Source organism: Phocoena phocoena, chromosome 8 (genome assembly GCF_963924675.1).
Source record: "Phocoena phocoena chromosome 8, mPhoPho1.1, whole genome shotgun sequence".
Taxonomy (NCBI): Eukaryota; Metazoa; Chordata; class Mammalia; order Artiodactyla; family Phocoenidae; genus Phocoena; species Phocoena phocoena.
The window spans coordinates 30,546,317-30,565,044 of record NC_089226.1 but is presented as its reverse complement, the minus strand read 5'-3'; the positions used below and the strand labels follow the sequence as shown (position 1 = coordinate 30,565,044).

Sequence of the window (18,728 nt, the reverse complement as noted above, 5' to 3'; positions counted from 1 at the left end):
GTGTGTGTATGTGTACATCCTCCATATTAATTTCACTTTTGGGTGGGTCCTCTACACGTGGTGGTACCCCAGCAGCCTGAGTCTTATATCCTCTGAGTTCTAAGTCCAACAGAAAGAACACCTGTTTCCTGGCAACTCAAGCAAAAAATCTTGGGATTAGCTTTGATTCATACAGAATGGCTTGTGTTTTATGCCTAGTCCCATAGGCAGGTATGTGGGCAAGTCCCCTAGGCAGGGTATGCAAAGCTCTCATTGGCTAGGGCTTTAGCCAAATGCCTAACCCGGAGCTGGGGATAGATTCAGCTCCATCTGTAACACATTTACTACAAGTAAGGGAAGGATGATTACCGAGTAGGAAAATCATAAGCAGAGGAAAAGGAAATGAACACATCTCTTGCTGAGTAATTGGACCATTGTAAATAACATTAAAATCCATGTTATTTCAGATCCATTGGATAGAAACAAAAAATATGGAGCATCTTATATAGATTCACTTTAGCTTTTTGGAAAAAAATTCTTTGTAGAACTTGGCGTCCGGAAAAGATTTCACTAGAGCTCTATAGGAATTTAGAAAGAAAAGTGTTTTTGTTTTTGTTTGTTTTTGTTTTTTGTCTCCCTGCTGTTTACCCTCAATATAGAGAAATCTCTGGTAGTCAACCTAAAAGTCTTCTCTGTTTGAAGATAAAAGGTAGGCTTCCTAGAACTTCCTATATCTTACTCCCTAACATAAAAAAGATTTCTCTTTTAATTCAGGCTACTATAACAAATTAATATAGAATGGATGGCTTCAACAACAAGTATTTATTTCTCACAATTCTGGAGGCTAGGAAGTCTAAAAGCAAGTTGCTATTAGATCTGATGTATGGTGAGACCTGCTTCCTGTTTTGCCGATGGCTGTCTTCTTGCTGTGTCCTCACATAGTAGAGAGGAATGAGAGAAAAAGCAAACTCTCTCCTGTCTCTTCTTATGAGGGCATTAATTCCATCATGAAACCTCCACCCTTATGACCTAATTAATTCCCCAAAGCCTCATTTCCAAATATCATCACATCAGGGTTTAGGGTTTCAGCATATGAATTTTGGGGGGACAGAAACTTTCAGTCCATTGTAATATTCTTTTTCACATATACAAAAAGACCTATTCCAGCAAGCTTATGTTCCTTTTTCCTTTACCCTGGAAAAGAATCTCAGCTTTGCATTGTTTCTTTGTATATAGATTTTTATCTCTATTTATCAACTGTGATTATCAGAATACTGTAGTATTGTATTGTACTATAAACTATAACTAATTTGTTTATAATTTGAAGTAGATATATTATCAGTCATGAAAGCTTCATGACACAGTGAAGGAACCAGTGGGAAAGGGTTCTAAGAAGTTTAAAATTACATTAATTAACTCATTTAATCACCACATTAACACTACAAGAAGGTGCTGTGTTATCGCATTTTACTGTGAGGAACCTAAGGCAGAGGGACATTATATAACTTAACCAGAGTCACACAATGAATAGTTTACAAAGTCAGGATTTGAATCTAGGCAGGTCTGATTGTCATCATAAATGTAAATATTTTAAATTTATTTGTGAAAAGATAAATACTCCTGAGAGAGTATTTCTTTAAAATCCAACTACATGCTATATAAAGTCAAAATGTATGGTATAGACCAATTACAGTTGCATTCAGTGTAAGAGGAGAATAACGATGATGTAAGAACATGACTTGTGTAGAAGAGAACAGTAAGTCCAGTGGGACTGGTATACAAAGAACTGTAGTAAAATTACGGTTACATCAGATTTTGAAGTCTTTAAAGCCAAAGAGAAGAGCTTGGATTAAATGCTATAGGCAATAAGAATATTTTCATGTAGATATAATGTAATAAAATAGCTAGGAATGTGGCTTCCAGAATAGGTCTGCCTCTTTCATTCTATTCTACCACTTAGTAGCTGTGTGACCTTGGCTAAGTCACTTAAACCTCTCAATACATTACCTTTCCCATTTGTCAAATGAGAGTAATAAAGGGACCTACATCATGGGATTGTTATGAAAGTTAAATTATATCATGAGTAAAGTGCTTGACACATAGGAAGTACCCTCTAAATGTTAGTTGTTTTTGTCACTGTTACTTTAAGAGAATTTCATTGTGTGAAAAACAGCTTTTGGAGCATTCATCTGATAAAATTGTGCAAAATGAGTTTATAAAAGTAGGGATACCACGTACGTTACTATTTATTCATCTCAGTTAGAGGTCGTTAAGGCATAGAATAGGGTAGTTCAAGAGGGTTCTATGTAATATTAATGAAAAATATGGAAGGTAATGGCAAACATGGTTTCTTGTTTTGCTTCTACTGTTAACCATCTGGGTAATCTTTGTCATAAACACTTGAAAAAATGAATAACTTAAATTATTTTTTATGATTGTAATATAATGTGGCTTACAATAGATCTTATTAACAGATAACAAAGAACTAAATGGGTTTTATTATATGAAACATTTTCCTTGAATAAGACCAAAGAATGGTATTTTAGAAAAGGGTCATAGAGCTTTAATTCTTTATAACATTTCTTCCTTTTCCCTTGGCCCATTAAGATCTGCTAAGTATTTCCTATTTCGTATAGCACCAGGACCTGATGACTTATTTCTTAAAAATATGTTTATGTAAGATGTATGCAATCTCATTGTTAATTTATTAAATTAAGTATTCTACATTACGCTTTGATTTAAGAAATATAGCCTCTGAAATATCACTGTTTTTGAAATATTTGTATAATTTGCATGAAAGTGAATTTGTTAAAATTCTTTCAAAGGATAAAAAATGTGTTTTACAAAGCATATTTAAATTCTATCACAGATAGTGGCTTTGGAAATATTTCAGGGTGTTTGGTGAAACTCAAATGAGACTCAGCTGACTTTCACTAGGATAAGATCAGTAAAATAATTTTGACATTTACTTTCTAATTAGCTTTACCAAAAATTTGAATCTAGTACTATCGCATTTATTTCATGATAAAAGTTTAACGTTTTATTACATTTGAATGTGACAAATTTTGAATTATGTGATATGATTTAATGTAATTTAGGAAATAGTTCAGTACTTGACATTTTCTTTACTGTATCTGAAATGATTGGACTAAGAATTTTCCTAAAGAGAATTATGACTTTTATTTCCTTGACACTTTTCTGGTGATCTACTGAAAGTTTTTTTGTAAAAAGTTACAATACTTATAATTTGTTTGTTAAGGACACTGATATTGTAGAATATTGTTATTTTTCTTTTACATATTAGAACAAAGGCTTTAAATCATGATTTAAAAGATATGCAAAAATTGAAAAGATAGAACACCAAATTACCTCATCTTTCTTGCTGAATAATCACTAAGGGTATTACCACTTTGTAGAAATTAATAGATTGTGTTGCTTTTTAAAAAAATTATTTTAATAGTACCACTTTAAAGCCAATGTAAGTATTTCCTATATATTTCAGTTTATCCTAGTGTACTGGGTAGTAACACTAAATGGCTTTTTAATTTTTTAAATCAGGGAGTCACTCAACAATACAGCACAATTGCTAATGGATCCTGACTCTTTAAAATAAGTTTCCAAACAACTGGTGTTTAACCTTTTTCAGATCACTGACAGTTTTTAAAATTGAAGGAAAAAGATGCACTGTCTTAAAGTATATATACACACACATAAAGCTTTATTATATAACTTCAGGATATCTAAGAGTTAAGATCTCCTCTGCTAAACAGGTTTTTCCTTTCACTCCTTTCTCTGCCATGGTCTTCTTTATAGCAGTGTCTCTCAAAGCATGGTCTCAAGACCAAAAGCATCAGTATCACCTGAGAACTTGGTAAAATTATGAATTCTCAGGCCCCACCTCAGACTGTTGGATCGTAAACTCTAAGTGTGTTGCCCTGCAATCTGTTTTTTATCCATCCCTTGACGTAGGTCTGATGCATGCTAAGGTTTGAGAAACGCTGTTCTGTAGTCAGAAGTCTCATAAAAATGTCAGTAGCACCTGTTTCCTCATCTTGTGCCATCCCCACTCCACTTCGTAACCACCTGTGCCACCTCCGTCATTGATTTCCCAGTCTTTGGGAGAAAAGGAAAGATGAAATGGTTCTTATAAAATGGTTGGAGACCCCATGTTTTCTTAAAGGACCCCCTTTTAAAATTTACCTACCTTCATACAAATAAGTTCTTAGAAAAGTCATACCCAAACTATTTTACCAAATGATAATTATTAATGTTGAATAATTAGCATTTTTCCATTAGAATAAAGTAGTAGCGTATGTTTTATATAACATTTTACCAGTTATGGTGCGCTTGTGTAGCTCTCATCTAATTTTCTACTCTCATCACCTTCCTTTTACTTAGATTAGAAAACTGAAGCTGAAAGGAGTTGGTATTCTGGTAAAGTGTCAAAGCCCATACTGCAGTCCTGATGTTGTGTTTCCTAGATCAGTATTCTTTGCACTTCATCTCTCATTGCATATTTTGTTAATTTGATCATGAAGCTAGATGGTAGTCTTTGTAACAAGAGGCAGATATCAGCTTTATGAAGACTGAACTCCACATACTCATCTCCACAGGCCTACTAAATACTAGGATGGAATTGCCCCACCCCCTCATCTCTAGCTTTACTTACAATCAAAATTTGATTATGTATACTTATAAATGGAAATCAGTTTCTATTGATCTATGTAAGAACAAAGGGGCCTGCAAAAACCCAGAGTCTCTAGTATCTTGGAATTCTGCTTCAGTATCCCCCACTTATAACCATCATTTGCCATGATAAGAGAATATATTTAGATGAACTTAGATGAAATGTACAAATTCCTTGAAAGATAGAAACTACCAAAGCTCATTCAAGAAGAAATAGGTAACCCATAGCCTATATCTATTAAGGAAGTTGAATTTGTTATTAAAAACCTTCCCGCAAAGAGAGCTCCTAGAATCCACTGGTGAAATCTAACAAACATTTAAGGAAGAAATAATACCAACTCTGTAAACTATTTCAGAAAATAGAAGAGGCAGGAATACTTCCCTGCTTTTTCTGTGAGACCAGCATTGCCTGGTAATAAAACCTAACAAATATATCATAATAAAAGAAATCTACAGACTAATTTCCTTCATGAATATAGACACTAAAATTCTTACCAATATTTTAACAAATTGAATCAAAAAAAGTATAAAAATGGATAGCCAAGTGTGGTTTATCTTAAGAATACAAGTTTGAGTTAATAAAAAAAATTGATGTTATTTACCATTTTAATAACTAATTTTAAAAATCGTGATTAGCTTTATAGAGACAGAAAAAGCATTTGACAAAATTCAGCATCCAGTCATGACAAAACCTTTCACTAAATTGGAATTTGAGGTGAACCTTCTTAACCAGATAAAGGTCACCTATGAAAAACCTATAGCTAACATAAGAGTAAAAGACTGAATGTTTTCCCCCTAAGACTGGTAGTAAAACATTGAGGTCTCACCAGGTCTTTTCAGCATTATACTGAAGGTCCTAGCTAGCACAACAAGTTAAGAAAAAGAAATAAAAGCCATACAAACTGGAAAGGAAGAAGGAAACCTATTTTTTTTTTTGTAGAGGATATGATGAACTATTCACAAGATCTTAAGAAATATAAAAGCTCTAAGGCTAGTAAGAGAGTTTAAGTTTAGCAAACTTTTGGTAAACACATTAAAAATGATGTATATCCTGGAAACAAATTATTGAGTATTGAAATATAAAAGTACCATTTGTAATAATAGCAGAAAGATGATATATCGGGATAAAATTGACAAAAGATGTGTAAAACTTTTGTACATACTGAAAACTACAAAACATTGATGAGTGAAATTTAAAAAGACCTAAATGAATGGAAAGATGCAGTGAAAGTTGTACTGTGCTCACAGATCAGGAGACCCATTATTACTGTTAAGATGTTAGTCTTTTCCAGATTGATCCTGAGATTCAACACAGTCCCGATAAAAATCCTCTGTAGAATTTTTTTATAGTGATTGAGAATTCGATTTGAATAAAAGGCAAAAGACCTAGTGTAGCCTAAACAGTTTTGAAAAAGAAGAGTAAAATGGAAGATCTTACTCTTCATGATTTCAAGACTTATTAAGATATTATAATCAAAGCAGTGTGGTAATGGTAGAAATATAGATATATAGCTCAATAGAACAGAATAAAGAGTACAGAAATAGACCCACAGATATATGATCAATTCATTTTCACCAAATATACTCGGGCAATTAAATGGAGACAGGGAAATTTCTTTAACAAATGGTAGTAGAACAATCAAATAGGCAAAAGCATAATAATAATAATAGTAATACATACACCTGTACCTCCAAACATATACAAAAATTATCCCCAAATTGATCACACTGTTATGAAAATTCAAAGTAAGCCACAAACTAGGGGAAAAGATTTGCAAGACATACCTCTAACCAAGGAATATATATCCAGAAATATTAAAAAGAAATAAATTTGAAAATGCAAAGACAAACATCCCAATTTTTAAAATGAGAAAAAAGATTTGAATAGACACTTTATCAAGAAAATATACATATATTTAATTATACCAACATGACATTGGCCTAAATGAGTTTATCACAGAAAACAGTGCAGAAAGAACCCATAAATTCTTAAAATCTCAGAGAATGTAAAAACATATATTCGACATATGTTCAACATGTTGAACATTATTTTGAAATAAATTTCACAGAAGTAAATATACATTTAATCTGTTTTTATTAGATTTTATTAGATGGAAAAATTTATAGATTATCATTTTACATGCTGAACATATTTGATGATTAACTTATCATCTTTCCCAAGGCTTCATTATAAGTATTTTTAATACTTCCAGTTGTATGTGTATGCTATGCTGAGGATGCTATGAATCTGTTACATATTGGAAAGACAGATATTAAATAATACTTGTTTTAAAATGTACATACATTTTTAATAGAATTTATCATTCTCCACCAATAGCCATTTTCAATCATCAGATCCTTTCTCAAGGTGCCTTTAAATTATTTTGGTATGCTGTACTACTCATCACAACAGCAATGTGTTTTACCAGTTATCCGTTTGTTTATTTCCTTGCTTGACTCTTTAATTTTTTTGGTAATTCTGGGTTAATTTAGTTAAATTTTTGTGCTAATGAGGTCATGATTCAATCCCTAAATTGACTTCTTGGCTTCAAATTGTTATGTAAATTTGAATTTTTAAAATAACTATAGTGACCTTCAAATTTATCACCCAAACTATAGTTTTAAGAGTGAAAGGGACTCCGACCTGGATGGAACTCTGGGACAATAGGGATCATTAGGCAAATTGGATGTATGGACATCTTATTTATAACTCTATTTTTTCAAAATGTACAAGGATGGAAGAGGAGCTGGGATTTTTTTTAAAATATTAGTAATTGGATGACATAATAAATAATATTCAGCAAACATTTATTGACTATCAACCATGGACTCTCTATACCATGCCAGGCCCTACAGATAGGAATAATACATAGTACACGGTCTCTGTATTCAATGAGCTCAAAGTGGATAACAAAAATATTATCAAGCACACAATGCTGGCATAGACTCAAGAAGGAAACTGGTTTCTTCTTTTCCTTTCTCACATTTTTCCAATGAAGTTCTGTAATTGTGGCAACATACATATCATAAAATTTATCATTTTAACCACTTTAAGTGTACAGTTCAGTAATGTTAAGTACAGTCACACTGTTGTGCAACCAATCTCCAGAACTCTTTACATTTTACAAAACTGAAACGCTACCCATTTAAACAACTTCCCATTCCCCCACCACCTAGCCCCCAGCAACCACCATTCTACTTTCTATCTCTATGAATTTGACTACTCTAGGTACCTCATATAAGTGGAATCAAGCAGCATTTGTCTTATATCCTCAAGGTTCATCCATATGTAGCATGTGTCAGTATTTCCCTTGTTTTTCAGTGCTGAATAATTTTCCATTGTATGTATATGCAGATGGTCCCCGACTTAAGGTGGTTTCTACTCTATGATGAGGCAAAAGTGATATGTATTCAGCAGAAACCATACTTTGAATTTTGAAGTTTGATCTTTTCCCTGACTAGCGATATGTGGTACCTTATGCTCAAAATGCTGGGCAGCACAGAGAGCTGCAGCTCTCAGTCAGCCACTCAATCATCAGGGTGAACAACTGATACAATGCAACCATTCTGTATCTATACAGCCATTCTGTTTTTCACTTTCAGTGCAGTATTCCATAAATTACTTGAGATATCCTACACTTTATTATAAAATAGTCTTTGTGTTAGATGATTTTGCCCAACCATAGGCTAATGTAAGTGTCCTGGGCACGTTTAAAATAGGCTAGTCTACGCTATGATGTTTGGTGGTTTAGGTGTGTTAAATGCATTTGCAACTTGCAATATTTTCAACTTGCAGGGGGTTTATCTGCACGTGGCCCCACTGTAAGTCGAGGAAGGTCTGTATCAGATTTTGTTTATCCATTCATCCATCAATGGATTGCTTCTACTTTTCCAGATGTTTTATAACTTAGTATAATCTCTTCATAAGTATTTTATAATTTTTTAATGGAAAACAGAAGTTACATGTCCTGAGAAAGCAAATGAGTCTCTTTAAAGGGAAGGCACAAAATAAAAAGATTTTTAAAATAGGATTCATATTTTAAAAGAAAATAATTCAGTTAAATAAATCTCCTGTATCTGAAAGTCCTTAGTTTGTTCTGGTGCTGTTTTATAGATTGTTTCTCTGTACTATTAAGAAAATTGAAATCTTTGGCTCTAAGTAAAGGTCTTAGTAAGATTAAATCAGAATGCATTCTAACTTTTATCACAAATTATCTTCTGAGTTGTACTTTCTCTTCCAAATAGAAGAGAGGCTATTCTATTAGACTCTCTCTATATAGTAAGGGCTCTATTATTAGAGTGTTTTACTCTGCAGCTATCTTTATCCTTCTGAAATATAACTCTCTAATCATGTATATGTGTGTAAAATGGATTTTAGCTAATTTAATTAATTGTACAAATTTGTAAGTTATGGCTAGTATAGGAGTTAGTGATAATTTGTAAACTGCCCATATGGGTTAATCACTTCATGCGAAATTGAAATTACAATGAACTATATATTTTTTTTCCTTTTTCCTTTCTCCTTTTCTTTAAAAAAAATGTAAACTGAATTCTGTTTTCCCACCTACAGTGAAATCCCAGTGCAACTTCTAGTGTTTGAAATAAATAGCAATTTCCATGCTGTCTCCCTGTGTCAGGCACTGCAATAAGCTTGAGTCAGATGAAAGTTGATTCATTTCCAAAAACTATAATCCAGCGTTGGCTTAACTTCAGCAGTGTGAAGATACTGGATTACCAGTTTTTCACTCATGTGTGAGGATCAGCACGTCATTTTTATTAGTAGGATAGTGGTGTTTGTCAGTAGTATAGATGATTACGTTATTAACTGAAAAGGGAAAAGAGTTACTAACTGTGGTCCTTTTTTTTAAAGTTCATATAGTAAACATATTAAGGTTGCGGAGTGGAACTTAAAACATCCAAGATTATGTACTAGAATGTTTACTTGTGCAGGTCACTTCACCTTTCTCTACCTTAGTTTCTAAATGTTCGTAATGGGAGTAATAACTATCCATCTCAGAGGGTTGATGTGAAGTCTAAAGGGTTAATACAGGTGAAATGCTAAGAACAGTGCCTGCACATGTAAGTGCTGCACAAGAGTTTCTACAGTACCTTCCTAATTCACCTCTCTGACTGCAGTTTCATCACCCTAATGCTTGTTCTCCCTATTTCTACTAGGATAATCTTTCTAAAATCCAAATATGATTGTGTCACTTCCCTAGTTAAAGTGTAATTTAGTTTTATTGTTGCTTTCCAGATTAAGCTCCTCAGTATAAACATTCAAAAGCTTCATGGTCTGACCATCAGCCCAGTTGTCTCATGTCTTTTTTATTAATGCCCCTTCATTTTCTTACTGTCCTTCTTTACTTTACTGTAAGCTGTTTATCTTTTGAGACTCACCTCAAGCATTATCTCCACCAGAAAGCCTTTCCTGACTCTTGTCCTTAGGCACAGTTTGAATTTGGTATACCTTACATCTGTGTTTCACGAGCACAGTACTTGTCATTATCAGGGAACTTACTGTATTGTCTGTAGCTGTCTTCTTTTATTATTTATTTCCCCCTCTAGTGCAAACTTCTGTGAACAGGGATTGTGTTATAACTTTGTATCCACAGGACCTAACAAATGATTGACAAATAGCAGCTATTTAACAGGTTATTGCTGAGTTGTCAGTTAATTAACTGATGCTTGAAAAAGAGTGAATTAGGAAATCTGCTTGTATCCTGTTTTGCTTTTATGACATCTTTCATGAAAAGCATGGGATAACAAAAAGTTTACATTTAGAGTTAGAACTGGGTTCAAGTTCTCTACCATTTAAATTAAAAAAAATAGTTTAGTTAAATAAACCTACTCTAAGCCTTAGTTTCCCCATAATTATAACTTTAATTCCCAATACATAATTGTCATGTTGAATCTTCACGAAACTAGCAGCAACCTTCTGCAAAAAATATGTGCTTGATTACATGTACTCCTCCTTCATCAAAATCACACACAAAATCACACACCTTCCCTCCTACCTCTTTGGAGCAGTTTATCAGAACTATCTGAAATGCTGTCTCCCGGGCTACATTTTGCCCCAAGTAAAACTTAATGCACAACTCTAACATTGTGCATTTTTTTTTCAGTTGACAAATCTCAAATGGTGTAATATAGAAATTACATTATAGAAATGTAAAATACGTTGGAGGCAGAATTAATGCTGACAGACTCTAGAGTTAGGTTACCTGGGTTCACATCTTGGACTTGCCATTTTCCAGCTCTGTGATTTTGGATATGCTGTTCTCTTTGTGTCTCCATTTTCTCCTCTGAGAAATGGAAATTACAATAGTACCTGCTTCCGGTACATATCCAGCACTCAGCACAGTTGCTAACACATAAATGTTAGCTTAAAAAGTCCCCTCCAGTTATGTCTACCTTTGTCAAAATTCAACACAACCTTCAAAGCTTCACAGTACTTCCTTTACTAAGATTTCTTTGATTAAATCATTGTTTTCCTCTTAGCTCCAGAAACATGCTATATAAGTCATTCTTAAAACACCATCAGGGACATTAGCTGTGTTATCTCCTTTACTGGTTTCTAATGCTCTTTAGGGTGAAGATTTTATTCCTCATAGTCTTCTATCATATCACTATCATTTCATATTACTTCGGTCATATCACATATCATGTTGTAATTCTCTACATAGGATTTAGCACTGTGTAGCCTTTTTCTTATAATATATTTAGAAATAAGTATATTGCCTTTATCCCCCAGTAAAATGTAAGCTCCATGATAGCCAGGACCTTATAATGCCTGCACATTATAGGCTCTCAGTAATTGCTGAATGGATGGACAATAAGGACTTGAATATGTATTGAATGAAAGTATTACATCTGACACTAATATTGATAGTTCTCTTAGTTAATCTATTGCTGTGTAATAAATTGCCCTAGAATTTAGTGACACAAAACAATGAAAAGTTATCACATTACAGTGTCTGTGAGTCGGGATCTGGGGGTAGCTTAACTGGGTGTTCTGTCTTAGGGTCTCCCACAAGTCTGCAGTTAGGTGTCACTAGGGCTGCAATTACTGCAGCCTCTCAGAGCACTTATGGGATGCCTGTTGGCAGCCCTCAGGTCCTCACTTATTGTTGACTGGACATATCAGTTCCTTGCTACATGGGCATCTCCATAAAGCAACCCACAGTATGCAACTTTTTCACACAGAGTGAACAAGGAAGAGATGAAAAGAAAGTGAGCTAGACAGAAGTCACAATATTTGTACCCTACTCTCAGAAGTGGCTTCTCATCACTTTTGCCATATTCTTTCCTTAGAAGCAAGTCCCTAAAACCAGTTCATGCTCAAGGTGAGGGAATTTCACAAGGATGGAGATGAATGCCAAGTGGCAGGGGTCACTGGGAGCACCTTAAAGGTTGCCTACCAGTAACTTACTTTATGTAATTAAACACTATATAAAGGAGCTATCTTTCTACAACAGGAAAAGCATAAAACTTAGAATGTGAAAACCTGACCTATCAACTATCTATTGCTACGTAATAAACTACCCTGAAACTTAATGGCTGAAAACAAGAACAATCATTTATTTAGCTCATTAGTGTGTGGTTTGGGCAGGGTCTGGTAGGGAAAGCTTGTCTTTGCTTCGTGTGACACCAGCTGAGTCAGTTCAGCTTAGAACAGGAGGGTCTACTTAATGGACGCTCAGTCACGGGGCTGGCTAGGTGGTGCTGATTATTGGCTGGTAGTTTATCGGGACTGATGGCTAGAGGCCTTGGTTGCTCTCTAGATGTCTCCACATGGGCCTCTCTATATGGACTACTTGGCTTCTTCACAACATGGTATCTTGGTTCTAAAAGTGTATACCCCAAGAAACAGGAAATGAAAGCTGTGAATTTGTTAAGACCTAGATCTGAAAACTGATAAAGCATCACTTCTCCCTTATTCTATTGGTCGGGTTGTCAAGGGGTGGGGTGGACATAGACCTCAACTCTCAATGGGAAGAGTATCAAGTAATTTTGGGACCGTGTTTTGAAGCTGCTGCAGTCTGCCCTTTGAGCACAAATTATTTGCATTTCTCCCACATGTAAAATGCAGTCATCTCCTTCCAAGTTTCCCCAGATGTCTCATTCCTTTACAGCCTCAAGCTGGATGTTGTCATCAAAATCAGGTGGAAATATGGGTGAGGCTTCTTGGGTTTGGTTCTTCAAAAACAGTTTCTCAAGCATGGTTTTCAACTAAAGACCTATGACGTGCAGAGATAAGTTATTGTCCCCTACAAACCCAATATAAATGGTAGGACAGGTAACTGCAATAGACATTCCCACTCAAAAAATGAGGAAATGGGAGGCTCACGTGTCCTTAGCAATTCTGAAATCTAAGCAAGCTTATGTTTTCAGTTCCTTTATTAGGATTCCATATTGTTCCCTGGGAATAATTATCCATGGCTCTTGGTTTTGCCCTCTGAGCTGTTGATTCTTGTCTCTTAATTATCCATACATTTCAATAATATTTAGACATGTTTGAAGCTGAGTGGTTTTCTCAACCTGCTTCCCACCCATAGGGATTCTGGGGTCCAAAGTTCTCTTTTAATTGTGCCCTCTTTTCCCCATTAATCCCAAACAGATGAAACTTACACCAGAACAGTATTCTAAGATTGTGAGTTTGCTTTGAATCTCATTGAGATTCACATTAGACAAAAACTATGGCCATAAATCTTGTGATAAGCCTTTTTCTCTACCTTAGGCTTCTTGTGTGTTGGCTGTGGGACAACACCCTTAAGATTCATTGAAGCCTTATTGTTTAACAGAAAGGATCTGCAAGGCATGCCCTTAAGGTCCCAAGAGTACTTTCTCTGTCTGAGATTGTTTCCTCCCTTTCCTTTAAGTCCTCAAAGTCCCTTAGACCTCCACTATTCTCTTAGAAGCCCTTTATGTTTTCACTTACATTCTGTTGAAGGTTCTTGCAGCTTCAGCCCACCACCCAGTCTCAAATCTAGTGCCATATGTTTTAGGTTTTTGTTAAGGTAGAACCCTGCTTCTGGATACCAAAGAACTGTATCAGTTAAGTCTTGCTGTATAACAAATCCCACCAAAACTTACCAGGTTAAAACATAATAATTTTTAAAAAATCATTTTATTTTAAGCTTACAGAGCTGAAATTTGGGTAGACCTTGGTAGAGAAAGCTTGTCTCTTCCACTCCGCTCACTCATGTGGCTGGCAAGTCAGTGCTGCCTGAGAGCTGGGAGCCTCAGTTCATCTCCACGTGGGCCTCTCCAAAAATTGGACTTCACAATATGTTGAATGGGTTCCAAGATCAAGAGTCACAAAAGACAGGAAATACAAGCAACCAATTTCTTAAGACCTGGACCTGGAAACTGGAACCACATCACTTCTGCTATATTCACAGGACACTTATTTAAGAAGAAGAGCAGACTTCAAGTCTCCACAGAATTGCCAAAGGATTTAAGGGTCATGTTTTAAAGTCATCACACCTGTTTCAGTTCACAGCATAGCTCCAGCACTTAGCTACCATATTCCTAAGAAGGCTTACTTCATTCACCTAGAGTAATTGAACTAGATGTTTTCTAAGGTCTTTTTTTCACTGTAAGGTTTGTTATCTTACAATTTCCATTTTCCATACATTGTTGATATACTCTAGCCTGGAGTAGTTTCTCAGCTATGTAATCAGACAGTGTTTTGGGTTAAGAAATTGATGCTCTCTCCTTATTATTCCACTGGAGAAAAATAAGTATTAAGTTTGAATGATAGTTACATAATATTTGAAAAATCCAGAAAACTCTCACAGAAAAGGAATATTATAATGAATGTATTAATGGAGAATGTCAGTTAAAAGAAGGTCAGATATTAAAAAGGTAACTTTTTTAGAAAGGTTTTATTTATTTCTTTAATTTAGAGTATTTTCTGTTTTATTCTCTTTTTGTCATATATCTGGTGTGGTTTGGGAGATAAAATTTCTGTAATTCTGTAGGGACACAAGACTAGTTGTGTCTTGTCTTTACTACTTATAAAATGAATTTGTGAAATTTAATTTGATTTCATTACATATCATTTCAAGAAAACATGATTTGCTACTTTCTATATACTGGTTTATGTTCATTTGTTTATTCTTTCAAGAATTTTTACTTAAAAATATTTCCTTTTAGAGAAACAGGTCAATTCATTCTGACTCTATTTATCATTCAATTTTAATGAGATAAGATCAAAGAAAAAGACATATCTTTTTTAAAAATTTTTTTATTAATTTTTTTATGGAGTATGGTTGCTTTACAATGTTGTGTTCGCCTCCACTGCACAACAAAATGAATCAGCCATACACACATACAGATATCCCCTCCCTTTTGGACTTCCTTCCCATTTAGTTTACCACAGTGCATTAGGTAGAGTTCCCTGTGCTATACAGTATGCTCCCATCAATTGTCTATTTTATACATACACTGGGATTGACACATATACATTATTGATATTATGTATAAAATAGAAAAAAGGCATATCTTAATGAAATGAATTCATGATACACATAATGTGAATTATGCCAAAGTATTTTCCCCATCACACTAATGTTAAAAGATCTTTTATATGTAATATTGTATATGTAAACTTAATTTTGATCCTTTTAAAATTGTAGTGTCCTCTCACATGGCAAAGCAAGTGGGAAGGTCCAGAAGATCCTTTACAATACCTTAGAGGTCTTGTAGCTCGTGCCCTTGCAATACAGGTAAGATGAAATTATTTAGTAATTGTATGACTGTATGACGATTGTACTATAAACTCTCATATTTTTAACCATTCTGCTAGCAACTAGTGAAAATATTATGATTTTGTTCATAGAGCACCGTATATTCCTTTCTTATTCTGTCATCTGTGATTTTACCTAGCACTCTTTAAAAAAAGACAAAACAAAAAGACTGTGTTCTCTCTGTGTAGTGTGGCTTTTCATAATTTTTGAGAATTTAGAGAAAAATCTATAATTTTAATATAGATGGTAACTGAAACTTATTCATAGCTGTGACTAATTTGCTTTAGGGTATGTCCCCCCTACAGGGAGCTGCTTTTTTCTGTTTTGTTTTTTTCCAAATTGATCAAGTTTTTTCAGAGTGGCCCAGTCAGGTAAATGAAGGAAAATTGAACAGAATAAGGAATGATATAGATGGAGAAAGACAAGGTGATTATTTTTTTTAAGGAATAGCAAATGTTATAGGTCAGTTGGTGCATGCAATGTACCGCTTTTCCTGTGTGGTTTTGCACTGTCTTACTGCCTTCTTCCTCTGCTTGTTACACTGCTTTCACAAATAACATTCTTTGTCATATCAGCTTATTAGGAGTAACTTGATCAGTGTCCTTCTAGATACAGCAATCCTCATTCATTTTTTTTTTTTAGTAAGGCACATACCTGTCCACATCTTTAACTTTTCCCTTAGCAGAACACCCTGCTTTTTACCTTACAGAGAAAATTCAAGCTATGAAATATGACCACTTGAAAATGCCTACCCTTCCCTCCCACCTACAAATTTGTCTAAACCCACCCTCATCATCTTTGTTCTAATACAAAAGTAGTTGACCTTCTGCTGTTGAAGCCTCATCCCTAGAGCTGTATACTTGATTTCATCTCCTCTCATCTCTTTAGACACTTCCTCTAGGGGGGCCTTGCCTTGTTGTGTAATTTCATCTTTTCCTCTCTTCTTACTCTATGCTGCCAGTCTGCCAATGGTACTCCTTTGAAGGGGCCAGAACTCATCTGAATGTTTATTTGGCTTCCAGTATAATCAACCTCTCAGTTGTAGGATTATTGAAGAAGAAACTACTGGATCTGAAAATGAGTTTAAAATTAGCAGGTAGAGAAGAACAAGGCAGGGACTCGGGTTTACCCATCTTCCTATCTACTGTGTATATGTCCAGATATAATCTATCAATAAATGCCAGAAATATGGAGGGAAGGAAGGATAGAGAAGTCAGAAGAGGAAGGACAAATAGTCCATCAGTGCTCTTAGAAAAATAAAGAAATGCTCTGAAGTCCTTGGTGTGTTATAATTGCATGGCTGTGATAATTTATCACTTAATATATGTATCAGTATTATTTGCATTAGATTATTTTATAAAGGGCAGAAACTTTATTTGCTGCCAATGGGTAGCTTTTATTACACTATACGTGTAAGTATGCTTAATAATTATGCTATGTGCATATAATAAATATATTATTGATACTGAAATTAATATCATTTAAAGCAGTTTTACATAAATTATTACAATTTTCTGGCATGATTATTCATACTGAGTATATTGTATACTGATCATCAAAACTGAAAACTTTTTCGCTGTGTGATTTTCTAAAAAGCTTTATAGGCATTTAGCCTTAATTATAATGATAAAATATCCTTTTAACCTTCAGGATAATTTTCAGGCTTGACCATAGTTTATCTTATCTTTCTACCTAGGGAACATGCAATAATTCATCATTTATGTCACCACTTAAGGATATATTTTTATTGTTTTCCTGCCTTAATATTTTTTTTCAGTTATGAATGTACAGATATCTGCTTCCCTAAGATAACCTTTAGTGTTTGGCATTCACTTTCCATCTAGTCAAGGGTCTGCCAGGTCCTTTGATTTCATACATGCCTTTTATGTTTCACAGATAAGTAACCAGAGCAACTTACAAAGTTTAGAGGAACAACCTGGCTACTTAGGTGGGGAAGAAAGGGCTGAGAATATTGGGAGGGCAGGGAGAATTAGAAGTACTATTTTCAGAGATCTGAGAAAATGGCAGCTTTTGGTTATTTATGAAAGTGTAATGATCAGACTGATTCCAAATAGGTACACAGCAGGTTGAGCCCAGTTCCAGCCATGGTTTAAAATCCCAGAGCCTTTCATTTAGGGCATAACATATAGGAAACAGAACAAGCTACTGAGAGTATTACACATAGTACCTGATCAATACAGGGGTTTTGTGCAAATAAGGTGAGAGTGACTGGGTCAAGATGGCATTCATTATTTAGTCAGTCAAACATATTGTAAGCAACAACTTTATGCTAAGCTCTGAGTGAAGCACGGGAGATAAAATGATTAGTAAATTGATACAGTTTCTGCCTCACAGAATTTAAATTTCTTACATTCATTCATTTAGCAATTAAAAATTCTATCTTGGTGCCATGCACTGTGCTGAGGTTGCTGAATATAGAATGGTAAGCAAAATAGATATACATTGTGTCCCAAGGAACTGTCCTTACAATTTATCAGAAAAAATAGACAACCAAATAAACAGCAACAGTAAGAGTGACAAAGGAATTCTAGTACTATGTGAGCAAATAGCAAGAGTACCTAACCTACATGGGAACAGGGAAGTGATGCTTAAGCTGAAAGCTTAGTAGGAATAGACCAAGCGAGGACAAGAGGAAAGGCTGTGCCAGACAAGAGGAAAGACTGTGCCAGACAAGAGGAAGGTCAGAGTCAAGAGTAAGCCATGCGCTTTTAATAACTAAAAGCAGAGCATAGAGCGCAAGGAGGGGTGTTCAGAGATTAGGCTGGTGGAGCAGGAAAGGCCATGTTATGATACTGTATTAAGGGATTATATTTGATCATAAGGGCAAAAGGGAACACTGTGGGATATTAAGGAGAGAAAGCAGATTATGTTTTAGAGGATCATTTTTCAATATGGAGAGAGTCTTACTCTACTGGGTGACATGGGTTTAAGACTGTCCTCTCAATGCTGGTGATTTAGAGAGAGCCAGAGAACCCTTAGGTACCCAAGCAGTCTCAGCCAAAGAGAGTCTTGCAATCATTTATCCTATGGTCTCTAAGATCATTTAGGACAAGGACTTTAAAAAAAATAATAATTCCCCTGTATTTCTAATACGTAGCGTACTGCCTTCTGAATAAATGAATGAACAAATGAATGGACTAGATATATAAATATAATATAATATAATATATATAACATATTATTTCCTATTGAGACCCTAGAATTATTTTCCTGACTTCGAGTTTTTCTGCTCTTTCTTCAGAAATAACATCTTCTGAGAGTTTCTTTGGTTCCTGATTTCCACTGTTTGTT

The 18,728-nt window shown here is 34.7% G+C and overlaps 1 protein-coding gene across 2 annotated transcripts in view; it reads left to right on the top strand.

Moving 5' to 3' along the window:
- The window catches only part of DYNC2H1 (dynein cytoplasmic 2 heavy chain 1), a 367,862-nt gene that overhangs the window by 308,735 nt on the left and 40,399 nt on the right, over positions 1-18,728 (top strand). For both annotated transcript variants that reach the window (XM_065882515.1, XM_065882514.1), the window contains one exon: positions 15,306-15,395. In XM_065882515.1, the coding sequence (XP_065738587.1) occupies positions 15,306-15,395 (90 nt within the window). The remainder of the gene's footprint in view (positions 1-15,305; positions 15,396-18,728) is intronic.